The 18,010-nt window shown below is 34.5% G+C and overlaps 1 protein-coding gene across 1 annotated transcript; it reads left to right on the top strand.

Annotated features, from left to right (window-relative positions):
- The first annotated feature begins 5,273 nt into the window (after positions 1–5,273).
- Positions 5,274–12,061, top strand: LOC140431927 (uncharacterized). The gene is made up of 3 exons (XM_072519795.1): positions 5,274–6,296; positions 6,444–6,693; positions 11,799–12,061. The coding sequence occupies exons 1-3, from the start codon at positions 5,274–5,276 to the stop codon at positions 12,059–12,061; spliced, it is 1,536 nt and encodes a 511-aa protein (XP_072375896.1).
- Positions 12,062–18,010: the final 5,949 nt, after the last annotated feature.

Genomic DNA, 18,010 nt, shown 5'->3' with positions numbered 1-18,010 from the left:
TACAACCTAAAATTATACAGGCTTCGGCACCAACTACAAGCCACTCAGATGAGAAGGTTGATCAATTTTATAAAGATATCAGAGCAGCTATTCAAACTTTTTTTTTTAATTAATTAGATGGCTTTGGTAAAGACCAATTAGCCAGACGATCTATACAAACTTCAAAAACTCATTATACAATAATAATTGGAGATTTGAACGCCAAATTGGGATTCAAACAAGATGAGGCAAAATCTGGTATGAAAAACTTTTTTTATGGATTTTGAATGAGAAATGAGATATGTAACAGGCTTCTTGACTTTCATATCAGGAGAATTTCTTTGTGATAAACCGATTCTTCAGAATGAACCCAAAGTAAGTGGACATAGAAGGGTCTGAACCAAGGAACAAAAAAATAAAATTGATTTCATAATATCAAATCGGAGAGATATAGTTCAGGAGGTAACAGTTTTAAATAAATTTTCAACAGGGAGTGAACATAGAAAAAACCGCCTTTAACATTGAAGTCGAAAGAACAAAAATTATTCTCAAAAAGAAAAGTGTAAGAATGGATGTTCACAGAAGATGCAACACTTTATGAAGAAAGCATTAAGACTAGTTTGCTACACACAACTTAGAGAATATGAGCAATAATGAAATGAACAATAATATTATTTAAACATTGAAAGAAGCTTAAAAGAAATACTGTCCTGGTGCTAAAAACAGAAACAAAAAATTAAGCCAGAGCAAAAAACATCTTCTAGAGAAAAGAAGAACACTTATACGTAGAAAATAACTAGAGTAATAGGAGAAAACAAAAGCTTGTAGGTACTCAGATAGAACATACCTATTGGAAGAAAAAAGATCCACAAATTAAGAAATGAACAGGAGAAAATCATTAAGAATCGATCAAATTATGAATACTAGAATTTTTATAGCCAACTATACAAATAACAGCACTTTATCCGGAGTAAATCACTACCACAGACACCATCAGGGATATGAAATTTTATCGGACATAACACTCAATGAAGTTCGAAGTTCAGTGTAAGAAATGAAAAACAATAAGTCCTCGGAGGTAGTGGCAGCTGCCCCGACAGTGGCTGGATAAAGATTATGGCAGGTCCTTCTCAAACTATTCACTAGATCTGCAGGAAGCTGTAATACCATCTGAGTGGCATAACGCAGAAATGACCCTACTTCATAAAAAGGCGATGCTACCTACCTCAGAAACTACAGACCCATAAGTTTACTTTCCCAACTATTATACAAAAATAATTACGAAACGATTAGAAAATAAATTGGAATTTTATCAGTCCATAGTACAGGAGGGTTTTAGAAAAGGCTACGGAACGAAAGATTACGTATTGGTAATAATAAGTCTGATAGAAAAATGTACTGAATATAATAAAACATGCTAATTTATATTTGTGGATTATGAAAAGACCTTTGACACCATAAATAAAACAAAAACTGTTGGAGGCCTCGATAGAATGCCTAATTGACTATCGGTATATAAATATAATAATTTAACAAATATACCAAAACTCAACAGCTAGTAATAGAGTGGGTTATCGTCCCTCAGACGATAACCCACTCATATACCCAATATACCATAACTAAGAAATTCCCAATAAAACGTGTAGTACGTCTGGGGAACACTATATCGCCGAAACTGTTCACTACGCTTTTGGAATATATATGTAAAAGGGCAAAACTGACCGACAATGGCATAAATATAAATAGAGAAAAGCTTAGCCACCCGAGGTTTGCAGATTATATTGTGCAAATAGCTGATAGGACAGATGAGGATAAAGAACTTTTAGATCAGCTCTAATTTTCTTCGCTAGAAGGGAGATTGAAAATAAATATATCTTAAACCCAGATGATGTCAAATCTTGTAGTCAGCAAATATATATGTGTAGGAACAAGATCCATAGAACAGGTAATGGACAATAAATAACTTGGTTACGAGATTTGCATAGGAAAATATAAACTAACCATTAGGTAGCTTTCGGCAAGACTTGGGTAGCCTTCGGCAAGTTGAACTACATTTTCAAATTTTCTGATATACCAACTTGTCTTAAAATAAAATCATAATCAGTGTGTTTTGCCAGTTTTGACGTACAGGGCGGAAACGTTGACTATGACAAGAAGAACAGTAAATAAGATCCGTGTGGCTCAAAGGCCGATCTACCGTGCTTTGTTAGACATTTCACTGTGAGACAAGATCCCAAACCGCCAGCTACGATGAAGATCAGGAGTGGCTGATGCTGTAGAGAGAGTAGCAACACAAGTGGAACTGGGCAGGTCACGTCGCTCGAATGACATATAATAGATAGAAAAAGCGGATACTGAAATGGAGACTAAGAGATAATGCCGAAGCAAAGGTCGTCCACTAACACGTTGGGCTGAAACGTTGCCATAGGAACTGGATGCCAGATGCACAAGCTCGAAACAGATAGAAAATTATGAGGGGGATCTATGTCAGCAGTAAACAAGCGAAGATTGAATGATGATTAGAATATACCTCTGTTTTGTAGGCAGAGATTTATCTACAGAATATGCTACACCGTAGGTGGCAAGCACTTTTTGGAGACTACCAAGTAACTTCACAAATATATGATATACACTACACCTACAAAAACTGGCACAGGGTTCCAGAATTCTTAAATCTAAGAATCTATGAATGAATCTATAAGTATATGTCTTTTTCTTGTAGTGCCTATCTGTTTCGGATGTTGACGATTATCATGACAATCTTTACTTTGCACACTGCTACTGTGAAAAGCTTTGTGGTTGTTGTATTGAACCACGTACGTAGATTTTTAAGTAAGGAAATCCTTTGCTTTTCTAGTCCTCGCTTTTCTTCAACTTTTCCTAGTAAAATTAGTTGCAGCAATCTATATCTTTCGTTGTTTCACATGATGTGACCAGGGTATTCGATTTTGACTGTTTTTATTTTGATTAACAGCTCTTTTTATTTTTGTATTCTTATTAAAACGTCCTGATAAATACATGTATTGAACACAATAAGCTAATTAGCTGCAGTACGATTGGTTTATAAGAGAAATCGGTTTGCAAACAACAAAAAACAACAAGAAATAGAGTTCCAAAAGGAATTGTAAGATCAAGAAATATAAATAATGCTGTAAAAAGAAGATCAATATATGAAGTGAAACTGGGCAGGACATGCGACTAGAATGAAGATGGATAGACTAAACGTATAGTGTAGTAGAATCCTGAGTTTTATATATTTAAAGTAGATATAAGGAATTAAACATTTTACACACTTATATAAAAATACATATATTTTTTTTAAGAATTCTCAATGATGCTTATATTATAATGAACCTGTGTGTGTGTGTCATTTCCTACTTTGTGTAGTTATACCATCCCTTATTTATTGTCAAATTGTAGCTCTTGTATACAGAATTAAATACACATTTATTAAATTAAATATTATTTTTAAAATATTTTTTTTATTTAGCTTAAGTGCCATTGACAACTAAGGCCATTGACACGGTAATGTTGAATTATTCTTAGAAACTAAACAATAGATATTAAATTTTATTGAAAAGATGTGTCTTTGAGGAACTGTAGTACTCTGGTATATTCACTTTAATAGTTTAGAATATCTCCAAGCAATGTCTTCAAGTAATTTTGCGGGCATGGCTGGTGTACTGTTGGCAGTCCGTTAATATATGGTTTACGGTAAGTGCACAATTGAACTGTTGACATGGTGGAAGTTCATCGGTGGACATTAAGTAGCCATCTGTCAATCTTGTATGGCCGATTCTTAGTTTTGTTATTATCCGTGATTCGTTGCGAGTGAAGCTAGTAAGAATAATTTTAGGCTGAATTAGGGTTTTATCACAGTTATTTCAACGAGCTTTCCAAGATTGTAGGATTGAGTTTTTAAACTTAGCTTAAGGGCTTTCCTTAATTGGATCGTTGTTTGACTAATTAATGAAGTAACCGCTTTTTTAGCATGACGATTAGCAGTTTCGTTACCGACAAGGCCAATGTGCGACGTAATCCAGATAAGTGAGACTTTTGTTTCTCGAGCATGAATAGATTGGTATATGTTTTGTATACTCTGAACTAGTGGATGACCAGTAAATATTGATTTTAATAAGAATATGAAGGAAATTAATTAAAAGGCTTAGAGGATGCTAAACAGCTCTCGTGTTTGAATGCTGATGAAAGCAAACAAGTGAAACTTATAAGATCTTTTTTTGGAAGCATCAGTGTAAAGAACTAAATCAAAAGGTTGTTTTGTCTAGTATTTCTAGAAAGGCTTCCTTTATGAGAGTAGGGGGTATGTGATATTTGGGTGGTGTTGGGTCCAGAGGGGGGTGACTGGAAAAGGGATGGCCAGGGTGAGGAATAGGTCACTGTTCTTTAATAGACGAGTGAGTAATTACGGGGATGGCTCTATAACTGTTGGAGAAGGGTTGCTAATGGAGTAATTTACAGACGTAGTAAGATAGTAAATGAGGTTAGAAGGTTTACTTTATATAGTGGTAGCATATGATAAGTGATGTTATCTTCTAAGAGATAGAGGGGGCTGGTTATTTTCGCAGTAAAGACTTTCCTGTGGGCTTTAGAGCGGAAAGTTCTGTTGCATAGACGAAGTGCAGTATTTTGGATATAATTTAATAGTTTTAGATTAGATTTGGAAGCAGACAAGTACCTAAATAAATCAGCTGTAATCTATTTTGGATTATATCATAGCTCTATAGACTGCAAGAAGTACATTCTCATGGATCGATTACGTGGAAACCCGGATTGAAAATTTGGAATCTGATTGTACTTTTCCAATACTAGAGTATATTTATTAATCATTTTCCCAAGAAATTTACAGGTAATGTTAGTATGAGAAATAGGACGATAAGACTTTGGTAATAAGGAGGGTTGATTCTTTTTCCTTATTGGAGTAATAGTAGAATCACATTTCCGTGTGGAATGTCTGTCTCCCATCGGACCTGTCCCCAGGTGGTGGATAGGGGAACACCCTAACCGGTCCCAGGATCGGCGGGTAGGTGGGAAATAAAATACCACCCGCGAACCAAAACAGACTAAGGTATGGTAACTCTAACAGAAGAGTCTCTGGTCCTCCAAGTCTGGGGGTTGGGCGTAGGGCTAACAACCCTACCCTGAAAAAAAAAAGAATTGTTACAAAACCTGAAAAAACAAAAACCGGACGGACCTTATGTAGACAATCTCGCAAACGAAAAAAGGATATTAGATTTGGATCATGAAACGTGAGAACATTGTACTCTGCAGGAGCGATGAGATGTCTCTTAGACACTCTTAACAAATATAATATGGACATAACAGCTATACAGGAGATGCGATGGAAAGGGACCATTACTCTCCAGAAGAATCTGAATACCATATATTATAGCTGCCATCAAACTCAACATATCTTTGGGGTACGGTTCGTAGTTAGCAAAAGAGTTAATAACCTAATAATAGGTTTTGACGCTATAGATCATAGAATATGTGTTCTAAGAATACGTGGAACATTCTTTAACTACAGTCTTATAAACGCACATGCCCCCACTGAGGATAAAACAGACACAGAAAAAGAAGAATTCTATGAGAAACTAGAACAAACATATAGACAGTGTCCCAATAATGACGCTAAGTTGATTATCGGAGACATGAATGCCAAGGTAGGACAAGAGGAGATGTACAGACCAACCATAGGACCTTACAGCATACACAAAGAATGTAATGATAATGGGACGAGACTTGCAGCATCTCTGAACATGACGATTAGTAGTACATACTTTCAACATAAATGTATACATAAAGTGACGTGGACATCGCCAGATCATCAGACCCAAAATCAGATAGACCACGTACTGATTGATTTAAGACATGGATCAGATATACTAGACTGCAGAAATTATAGAGGTGCAAATATTGACTCCGATCACTATCTCATAGCTGGACGTATCAGAGCACGTATATCAAACGCCAGGAACGATAAAACTAAACCAAAAATAATCAAATATAATGTTGATAAATTAAAGTGTACTGAAGTCGAAAGAAACTTCCAAATATGCTTAGATCGTAAAATATCAGAACATCCCAGAAGTGAGGTATATCCCACTGAACTTAACACAAATTGGGAGTTTATGAAAACCATGCTCAAAGAGACCGCAGAGGAAGTGCTGGGTGAAGTTCCCAAGGGACAGCGAAACAACTGGTTTGATGAGGAATCCCAACGAGCAACGAAAGAGAAAAACGACGCGTATCTGAAAATGATCAACAGAAGGACTAGGAGCAATGTTGAAGAATATCGAGTAAAGAGACGAGAGGAAAAACAAAAACACAAACAGAAAAAGCAGCAACAAATCAATAAAGAGTTCGAAGAAATGGAAAACCTTAATAGAAAACACGAATACAGAAAATTTTACAAACAGGTTAACACAAAAAGAAAAGTTTTCAAGCCACAAGCGAACCAAGTCAAGGCCCTTAACGGAATTCTTTTAAACGAGAGAGTGGAAGTACTAGAAAGATGGCAGGAACATTTTAGTACGCTACTTAATGGAGAAAGTAGAGCTGAAGGTAGATATGATATAGAAATAGAACAGGAGGATACTGAACTACCAACTTTGGAAGAAATAAACAAAGCAATTCAGTCTCTAGCCAGAAACAAGTCACCCGGAGCAGACAACCTCCCCGCAGAAATATTTAAATGTGGCGGTCAAACATTTGTAACCCTCCTTCACAAACTACTAATACAGGTATGGCAAGAACGCGCGTTACCAGAAGATTGGAATACTGGAATTATATGCCCCATACACAAAAAAGGAAACGTTCTTGAATGTTCCAACTTTATAGAGGGATTTCCTTTCTTAATACAGCATATAAAATTGTGTCCCTGATACTTAACGAACGACTGGCACGGTATACTGACAATATAATAGGATCCTACCAAAGAGGCTTCTTGAAAACTAAATCTACCATTGATCACATATCATCCATCAGACAAAAATTAGAAAAAACGACGGAGTACGACATAGACTGTCATTACATCTTCGTAGACTTTAAGGCAGCGTACGATACTATTGACAGGTCCCAATTATATTCGGCGATGATCGAATTAGGAATACCAAAAGGATTGGTAGAAATAATTAAAATGACAATGATGAAAGTTGAATGTAAAGTGCGCGTACAAGGGGATGTTTCAAAACCATTTAAAACCAACAGAGAACTGCGCCAGGGAGATGCGCTATCATGCACGCTGTTCAACCTAGCGTTAGAAAAAGTTATGAGAGATTCGGGAATAAACTTAAAAGGTACGATATATACCCGTAGTATACAAATAATGGCATACGCTGATGATATCGTCATAATTGGAAGAACCCAAAATAAAGCAGTGGAGGCTTTCACACGTATCAAAGATGCCACAGAAAACATCGGACTTTTAATTAACATCCAGAAAACTAAATATATGCCGGCCATATCAAGAATTTTACAAAATAACTTAGAGGTGCAACACGAAACGATAGAAATGGTAGAAGAATTCTGCTACTTAGGATCACTGGTATACTACAAAAATAACACATCCAACGAGATAAAAAAAGGATATGCGTGGCTAATCGCTGTTATTTTGGACTCTGAGATAGCTGCGTAGCGAGAAGTATGTCAATAGTAACAAAGTGCAAACTTTATAAAACAATATTACGCCCAGTGCTCACATACGGATCGGAAACATGGGAAATATAACTTTGAACTCTATAGACTTTTTGGTGATGCAGATATTGTGAAGACCATCAAAATAAACCGCCTAAGGTGGGTGGGCCACGTTATGCGGATGGATAAGAGTGATCCCACTAAAATAACTATGTTAAACAGGCCGGTCGGAAGAAGAAGAAAGGGGCGACCTAAACTCAGATACCTGGACGATGTACAGAAAGATCTGAGGGAGATTGGAGTGAGGGGCTGGAGAAGACAGACACTCGATAGGGAAGGATGGAAGAATGTTTTGAAGCAGGCCAAGGCTAACGAAGGGCTGTAGCGCCAACTGATGATGAGTAGAATCACATTATCTCACTGAGAATTGCTGGGAATTCCATACAAGATTATAAAAATCCAGTAGTTTGCAAAGAGAGACATCGGAGAGATTATTTAAGAAAATGTATGGAATGTTATCAGGGTCTGCTGCATTGGTTCTACAGGATGATAAGGCTAATTTTAGTTCGTAGTGTGCAATGCCAAGAGGGTCAATAAAATTATTTATTAGAGAAGGCACAAGAGAGGAGTTGGATGCAAAATAGGAATTCTTGTTTTTTATTTTTTTTTAAGTGAAGAGCAAAAGCGTTAGAAATCGATAGGCTATCACAGATAACTTTGTCGTTTATGATAAGATTATTAATAGATTTATGACCCTGTATATGTTTTATTTTGTTCCAGACCTGAGTTAAGCAGGTATGAATTGTTAAGGATGAGACATAATGTTACCAAGAAGTTTTTTGCTTTGCTTTATGATACATTTGGCTTTGGTTTTTTTTTTAAGTTTTTTGTTAAGTATAAGATTGGTAGGAGTATTATTGCGGCAAAATTTGTTGAGAGCGGATTTTTCGCATGTCGAATTTCACCAAGGGATATTTTTACAGGTAAGAGATGATTTTTTTTACCAATATACTTGTCATCCATTAAAGTGATACAGATGGTTATTTGTTTAAGGGCAATGTTTGTATCTGAATCAAAAGTTAGGGCGGAGAGGATGTTTTCCGTTTAAATTATATCTTGGCCAGTCAGCAAATTTTAGATTCCAGTAATTGCGGATAGTATATTCCTGATTAGAGTTTAAAGAGATTATAATTGAAAAATAATTACTACCGTGCAGATCATCGCAAGTGCTCGAGGAAAGAGAGGGTGCTGATTTAAAGTCGCAGATCTATAGCGGAAAAAGTATTGGATGATAAGTTAAAGTGTGTATATGTGCATGTAATTTAACAGATAAGAACCAGATACATTTAAATTGTTTTCAACAATTTTACCTCTTCCAAACATACGGCTGGATTCCTACATAGTACCGGAGATTAACAGAACAGATTATGGTCTGAATGGACTGTTAATCTGTGATAGTACTATGAGCATTAAAGTCGACCATAAGTATGAATTGTTGGGTAAGCTGCATAATTAGATCAACCAATTCTTCTTCTTTTGATTTATAGCCATAAGAAATATATAGATTACATATAGTAAGTTTGGTTGGACACATACAGTAATTACTACAGCTTTAAAGTTTAAAATAATTGTTGCATATATATCAAGAAAATAGTTTTTAAAAAATTAAAAAACTACTTTTTTATAGTAAGATTCAAAGTTGTGGGTAACTAATCACGATTCATCATGATATGTGCGAAGTTAGTTTCTTCCATATTTAGTACTTCCTCTATATTAAAATTTCAGCCTCCTGTAAATCATTGTTTTAAATTGAATAGCCAACGCATCAGATATTGTTTAACTCAATGGAACCCCTAACGGTTGGGCGTTAAAAAATCTATTTCTACCTACTTACTATATTTAAATTCTCGGTAAATTTATTTCTTATTGTATATTAAACGTTGATCATTACAAACTCATAGACGTTTTATTATCTATTTTTATTACGAGAAGCTTGTCGAGATGCAACAAGGCGAGAAGAATCTGATGAGAAAGTTTGATAAAAAGAAGGTTGTCTACTGACTAGTTTGTATGCTCATTTGTAAACGCCTAATGTTTTTAATATTATCATTATATTATGGATAAAATCTAAATGTATTCAATAATTTTATTTAAATAGACTACCGAAATTGGGATCGAAATTGAAGAAGGAAGAATTTATTTAAAAAATTTAAAACTATAAATATTGTTAGATAAAACTGAGTTATGTGCTTAAGTAGAATTTTCAAAATAGTTTATTGTGTTTCTCAAAAAAATCGATACATATACTATACGAAGTGTGTTTAAAACATATCCTGAATGTTACTCTGAGATAGCGCGTAAAGTCCAATCGTCAAATTTTTTTTATTATGTTGGTGTACATGTACCTAAAGTATAAAAATTTTTGCAGCTATATTCATTGTTTACTTTGTCTGTGGCAGCCGCTAAGATTTGAAGACTGTTATGAGCTCGGCAATTTTCATTTATTTAAAAAAATGGATCAAAGAATTTGTATTTAATTTTGCGTAAATAATTAAACAAAGTGTAACAAAGTGTGTGAAATGTTAACACGGGGTTATGGTAAATATGCTATGAAAAAACAAGCGTTCAAGATTGGTATAAGCATTTCCAAGATGGCATTAAGGGCGCTAAAGTTGATAAACGTCCCGGACGCCCCAGTACGCCAAGAACCGAAGAAAACGTAAAAAAGAGTGACAGAAATGGTTACTGCCGAATCGCCAATGAAGTTGGCATATGAATTGGCTCATACCATGACATTTTTTCAAACATTTTGGTTATTAAACGCGGGTCAGCAAAATTTGTTCCAAAATTGTTAAATTTTAATCAAAAATAGCGGCGAATGGAAGTTACTTATGAGTCACTTAATGACGTAAACGACGACCCAGATTTATTCAAAAGGGTTATAACAGGTGACGAAATATGGCTTTATGGATATGAAGGTTCAATCGTCTCAGTGGAGGCATTCTGGTTCGCTCGACAAGTGTGGTCGAACGTGAAGGTTATGCTCACTATGTTCTTTGATTTTAATGGCATACTACACCATGCATTTTTGCCATGACGTCAACCGGCCAATAAAGAGTACTTAAAAAAAAGACCGGATTTGTGGAAAAACAACTCATGGCTTGTGCATACGATAATACACCAGCTCACACTTTATTGTTTGTTCGTGAATTTTTGGCCAAAAAACAATACTTTAATGATGCCCCAGCCTCCATATTCGCCAGATATGGTTCCTTGTGTCTTTTTCTATTTCCCAAAATAAACAAAACCTTCAAGGGTCGTAGTTTTACAAGCATATATGACCTTAAAAGAGCATCGCTGATGGAACTAAATACTATCCCAAAGATCGAGTTTAAGAAGTGTTTCAAGGATTGACAGAAGCGTTGGCACAAGTGCATAATATCTGATGGGGACTACTTTGAAGAACACAACATTAATGTAGACAAATAAATAAGTATTTTTTTAAACGAAAATTCCGGGCATTTTTTTTTTTAACATTTGAACACACCCTAAAATTATATACATTTATAATCATTGTTTATAGTAACAAAATATGCCATTCCAAGTAATGTCCTGACGACTGGACAAAATCTACAATAACGACAATACATAAAAAAGTACAGTACACTTTCATAGAAATAGAATACACCAAGAGCAAACTGGATTTACCAAAGGTAAAGTTACTCGATAGAGACATTAACGAAAAAATTGGAGGCCTTTGAGATGTGGATTTATCGACGAGTATTGCGGATAAGTTGGATTGATCGAATAATAAATGAAATACATAGTTTTAAATCGAATGAAAAAGAGCATAGAAATAACAAAAACGATAAAAATTCGAAAGTTTCGGTCATGTAATGAGACATCCAGAGAGGTATAACCTTCTACACCCCATAATACAGGGTAAAATCGCCGGAACGAGAGGCCCAGACCGAAGAAGAACATCCTGGCTCCAAAATCTGCGAGAATGGTATCAAGAGACTACCGCTAATTTATTTAGAGCCGCCGTAAACAAAGTTATTATTGCCAATATAATCGCTAACATTCGATAATCGGACAGGGTACTGAAAGAAGAAGAAAGGTACTTGATAACACCTGAACATAACATAATTAATAGAAAAATCTAGGGGATCCCATATCTTACTATACATTTGCTTTTGGCTACCGCAAAGTGTTCGACAGGATCAAATGGCATCACTTATGGCAGATACTAAAAGAAGTAGGCGTACTACAACACTTAATTCCGCTTATAACTGAAATATACGAACACAATACTGGAACAGTTAAAGTGCTTGACAGACTCTCAAATGAATTCCATGAAGAACTAGGTGCCAGACAAGGATATATACTGCCTCCACAATTATTTAATACATATGGGAGCATATTATGAGAAGGGTGTTTAAAGGATGAAAAAATAATGTACATAATTATTATTTTGCAAATGGTCCTACCTAATTTTAAAATCATATTTTAATATATTATTACCATACTATAATTAATAAAAAAAAAGTAGTAAGTGTATACCTTTGTGAAGAGAATTTTATTTTTATATCATTTTGATTAAAATATATATTAAAATCGTAGATATTACTGTTCTTAAAAACCCTTTATTCAATATATCTTATGCCTCCTGAAAGTAAGAAAACTATTTATTTTAAAGGTTATCGTCCATGAGCATAGAATGAGGGCACTAATCCAACGCATTGGCCTAATTATGGTTCATGTCAACATGTTGCAGCGATTTTCCATTACTCAGGTGCTAATATTGATGGCCCTTAACAGACATGAGTAGATGAGTAGGTGTACAGATAAAACAATCATTAACATTCTTTATTAAATAGTAGTTTTTTTTAGTTCTACGACTAATTACGAAGGAACATACAGAAATATAGTTCAGCGTGACTATATATAGTAGAAAACTATTTTTTTGATAGATTTTAGTAGTTTTTACAGACAGAGACATTAGGAGTAATTCAGACAGAAAATTGTCGATAAAATAAATATAGATCAATTTGCCAAACATAATTATGCTGTCTCTTCCAGTAACTAATTTTACAAGTGAACGAGTCTTTTTCTTGAAACTTGAAGCGGGCCCTAAACGTAGCAACAAATTTGTTTAACTAGTTTGTACATAGAAATAACACTACACCAACTTTTAAAACTACACGTTCATACTAGTTAGATAAAATATGTTTAATTAAACATATCGGTACAAACTTAATTTAACCCTAGATAATGCATTTTGTTTAAATATAATGTTTGTGCAAACATGTTATGAAGAAAGAGAAATAATGTCAACATGTTTGTACCAACATGTCAATATCTATTTGTTTGTGTTACCGCTACATGTAACAGCATTTCGAGAATTTTGTATGCGCAAACGGTTATGCGCATACCTAAATATCTGTGTAGCGCAACAGTTTGTTTGTGCATACTAAACCCTAGAATAACAGAGACCATGTGTTGGGTTGTTCTCTGACTAAACGTTCAAACACCAGAACTTAAATCTGCAGGCTTTGATTTTTTGTTGGAACGACAGTTCACGCAAACAAGTCCGTGCATGTAGTGGTACGACGAAATTTACGATTTGTTATTTTTGGTGGTTCATTGAGCAACAAACAAAATGAGTGATATAAGAAATTATTCTAAACAATTTATAACCGAATTCATTAAGTTATACAGAGAGTTTTCTTGTCTCTGGAAAATTAAAAGTAAAGAGTACAGCAATAAACATCTAAGAAATAGTGCTTATGATAGGATGATTGAAAAATTAAAAGAAATAGAGCCAGTCGCCGGCAAAGATATGGTGGGGAAAAAAATTAATTCTTTACGAACAGCGTTCAGGCGAGAATTGAAGAAGGTAAAAGAATCAAAAGTGTCTGGTACTAGAGCTGACGAAGTTTACGATCCACGTTTGTGGTATTTCAAATTATTACTCTTCACAGAAGATCAAGAAATGGTTAGAGAGGGAACAGATAATATAGACGTTCTTGAGGAGCAAACAGAAGCTTCAAAAATTATGATGAGGATAGTATTAGTCAGGTAAGGTCAAATATCAGACACAGATTAAGAAAAAAAAATTGTATTGTTGTAATGATAATAATCATTTAATTATTTGTTGATACAAGTATTACTTTATATTATTCTATCTTGCCATAATACTTTTGCTTCGTTATTAAAATAGCGTTTGAAATATTCCCGTACCTCTTTAGCATCTCTTCTGTAGTGTCTGTTGTGATTTATTTGCAATGGTGCAATATTCTGCAATTTATTTAAATCAATATTAATTTACGATATACCTGCTACCTTATTATGTATATATAAAAATTTTAGAAAAATCGTCTATCCACTATACACTTTTTGTTGTTTTATGTGTATATTAACTTATTTTAAAATTGTCAGTCTAATTAACAAAGTGTCAAACTAATATTAATCATGTCTCTTTTTTTATGAACAGTTCTACTTCTGTAAGTACATATTTATTTAATTTTATCGTAAAGTTGCTTATCTCTTTGTTTTAATAAATTTGTAGAGCACTTCTGATGAAGCCAATAATCAATTGGCGAAATAAAAAGTGACTAAAAAACAGAATTGTTTTAATTAGACCGATAGAACCTGACATTACCCAACAAAAATATTTTAAATTATATACGGTCGATACTAAACAAAAAATTATATATATATATATATATATATAACCGCTAGATCTATATATATATATATATATATATATATATATATATATATATATATATATATATAACCGCTAGATCTATATATATATATATATATATAAGAAAAAAGACTCTGAGATAGCGCGTATATATATATATATATATATATATATTATTTTCTAATTAGTTAAATTAGTAAACAAAGTGATACATTTTTATTCTGAATTTTCCATATCTGGATGACTTCATTATTGCATTAGAAATTACCATTAATAATGTACCATTTTTAAAATGATCCAAGATTTTCAACAGTTCCACAAATTAGTGATACTATTTTCATATAGCCGTAACGAATTTAGACTTTAGAACGAACGATAAAAAACCTAATGAACTATCTTTTAAAATAGTAGTAACATAATCGTATAAATGCATGCACTAGTCAAGACATTAGAATATATTCGTAGAAGCGACAGCAGAGATAATTAGAAAGAACCGTTTTTAAGATATTTATATTAATTAAAAACACAAGTAATCAAATATAATAGAGAAGTTCTTCAGTTTAAAATATCTCACCAATACTGTTTACAATTTGGTATTCCTAAAAAATGGTGGAGTTAATATTGACGTTAAATAGTAAAATAGTCAAGACTTGTTCATATCAGATCTTTCTATATTGATGTGTAGATTTCACAGTAATTTTAATAAAACCAAGTTCATGACACATTTGTTTCCGACCAAGTTTAATGAATAATTGATTTCAACCTTCTTTTCGCTTTAATCCATATATTCTGGTAATCCCTGTTCTTTTTAAATTTAAATTGTGAATAATTTGAAAACGCTGCCGAATTGTTGCCATCTCCTTGTAGACTATAATGCTTACAATGTAAGGGTAAGAACACGTAGAACGTGTGTTGCCGGCACTGGCGAGCAAGCGCTGACAAGCGCCAAAAAGCGCATGTGTATATTAGCATACTTTGATATGGAACGGTACACAAAGAACGCTTGTCTGAACTTGTCGGCGTTTGCAATAGGCGCTGACCAGCAAACAAGAATGTTCAATACGTTATTTTCCAGCTTCTAGGACGCTGGTAGTCGTATTTAGGAGTGTTTGTTTTTGTGCGTTTTCAATTGACTGCGCATTCAATTGACTTTCTCATTCTAGACAACCGTTTATTATAATTTTCCTCATCAATGCCCAAATCATCTCTTGCATATGGTTTAAGGAGGTAAGGGAGCAGTGGGTATGCCTCGACTCCAACAAACACATATGTAGCTGTCACATTCGTTCCAGGTAAGAATGAGGGTTCCGGAATGTCAAGTTCCTGCTTGTTTAATAATAGATCGTATAAATCAGATGTGTGGAAGGTCCCACCATCACTTTGTTTGCCATATCCACCAACGTCGACTGTTATAAACTGACAGTTTGTATAAGCAACGCCTTGTACCCTTGTAATTTGACCCGAACTGAAGCTCATAGGGACCAAGAAAACTCTCAGTGCAGTGCATCTCCTGGGACAGCTCTTGATGCTACTGAGGACGAAAATGAGGATGTCGTCATTTAACATGAAAAATCACTAGACACTGCCGATGATCAAGATTTATTAGATTATGCTGAAGTAGGAAATGAGTTTTTCCGTTCTGACGATTCTGCAGCATCGATTCCGCAAAATACTCCACATCCAATACTCCTCCTACAGCAACAACGTCACAGACTCGTAAGCCCCAGCCAATGTTCAAACGAATAGTTAAACGTCAAAGTACAAATGATTATACCCCATCTATGCTGGAAATAGAACGAAAAAAACTAGAAATCCTGGCCCGAAAGACCGATAACAAAAATAAAGAGGAGCCTGAAGACGAAGACTTGCATTTTTTCAAAAGCATTCTTCCGCACGTAAAAAAGATTATGCCACAATGAATTTTAGAATTTCGCGGGAGGATCCAACAATTAGTTCAAGAATTTGCGTACCCAAGTAATTTGCTTAGAATTCAGCCATTACTACCCGTACAATCTCCTTCCGCACCACAGTCCCATGCTTCAACACCATCAACAACTCAAAGTATTCCATCGGAACAAGACTCACAGTTTTATATTAGTACATATGGATTTATGGAGGACAGCTAATAAATACTATATGTAGTTTTTATCCTTTGCATTATTTTGTAAAAAAAAGCAATTTCAATAAAGTTATACTTACCTCAAATAAATGACTAATCGTTCTTCTGGAATTATGGGTTGATGATGCCAGTTACACCACTTTTTTGATAAAATTTCTTCTACTTTACTCAGGATGTAATTTAATGTGTCCAAATTCATCTCATGTATCTAAAAAATCTCTGACTGTCCATTTTTAGCTGCGGAAAAAGGTGGTGGTACTCCCCGAATTCCCGCCGTTCACGATTAATTTCATGCACACCATCCTTCCTTCTATGTAAAATTTTTAAGTGGACATTTTCTAATAAAAACATTTCATCTTCAGTTTCGGAATCCAACGACATCTTTCACTACCAAAAGTTTTAAACAAACTGATGCTGATATCCAGCTTTTTACTTGTGCACGTAAAAGCAGACAAGCACTGAAAATAAGCGCTTGTCAGCACCAACAATAAGTGCGCCAGTTCGCCGGCGTTCTACGTGTTCTTACCCTAATGCTTGTTTATATAAATATTCCGTTTGTGCATTAACATTTTGTCTTTTCAGACGTGTTCTCGGTTATAAGCTGTAGGCGTTTTGGAATCTTTGGATTATTTCTATATTGGATGCGGCTCCCCAGAGCTGGATTCCGTATGTCCAGATTGGTTTTAAAATGGCTTTGTAGAATAGTAGTTTGTTTTCTACAGATTTCCTCTGCAACTTTGATTTCCTGCCTATAGTAATATAATTGGCTTAACTTGAGTCCTACTTGCTTACGCTTAGTGAAAATGTGTTTTGGCGAAGGCAGTCTTCTGTACAGATGCATTACTAAATATTTAACATCATCAGCTTGAGGTAAAATATAGTTATTTAATTGGACCGGTAAACATGGTTCTTTGTGGAGAGATAATGTGATGTACGTTGATTTTGCTTCGTTTGCTCTCATGTCCCATTTAGATAACTACTTTTGAATTGTGTTCACACTAGTTTGTAACTGCTTAGGTCCTTATTTGAGATAAAAACAGATATGTTATCCACGAAATAGACCGCTGTAACCATCGGAGTAATTGGAATATCATCGGTGTAAATTAGAAACAGGATTGCTCCTAGAACGTTGAGTTGTTGTACACCTGATTTGACGAAGTTTAGGGAAGAGTAATTATTATTTGGTCTGACAAAGAAAAATCTATTGGATAGGTAGAATTTGAGAACCAAAAGTGAGGATGTGGGAGTAGTGCCTTTATTTTATATAATAGACTAGTATGCCATACTTTGTCGAATGCTTGTGCAATAGGTCCGTAATTTTATGCTTAGCTTCTATCACTTCTTTCAGCCCACTGACATAAAGTTTCTCGAAGACTTTGGATATTATTGGTAACATACTATTTGGTCGTTAAGAAGTAACGTTTTGGTCTAGTTTTGGAATCGTTAAATTTCTGCAACTCTCCAAATCTTGGAAAATATTCTAATCTCAAGAAGGAGTTAAAGATGTATGTTAGTAGTTTGAGACACAGTTACTCTGAGATAGCGCG

This window comes from Diabrotica undecimpunctata, unplaced genomic scaffold (assembly GCF_040954645.1).
Source record: "Diabrotica undecimpunctata isolate CICGRU unplaced genomic scaffold, icDiaUnde3 ctg00000919.1, whole genome shotgun sequence".
Classification (NCBI taxonomy): domain Eukaryota; kingdom Metazoa; phylum Arthropoda; class Insecta; order Coleoptera; family Chrysomelidae; genus Diabrotica; species Diabrotica undecimpunctata.
This window is presented reverse-complemented; position numbering and strand designations above follow the sequence as displayed.

What these genes read in the sequence shown, in the direction of transcription:
- LOC140431927 (XM_072519795.1), top strand. Translation starts at nt 5,274, where the DNA reads ATGAGATGTCTCTTAGACACTCTTAACAAATATAATATGGACATAACA. An exon ending in GCAATGTTGAAGAATATCGA is followed by an intron (nt 6,297 to 6,443) that starts GTAAAGAGACGA and finishes AAAGTTTTCAAG; the next exon opens with CCACAAGCGAACCAAGTCAA. An exon ending in CCCCGCAGAAATATTTAAAT is followed by an intron (nt 6,694 to 11,798) that starts GTGGCGGTCAAA and finishes AGAAAAATCTAG; the next exon opens with GGGATCCCATATCTTACTAT.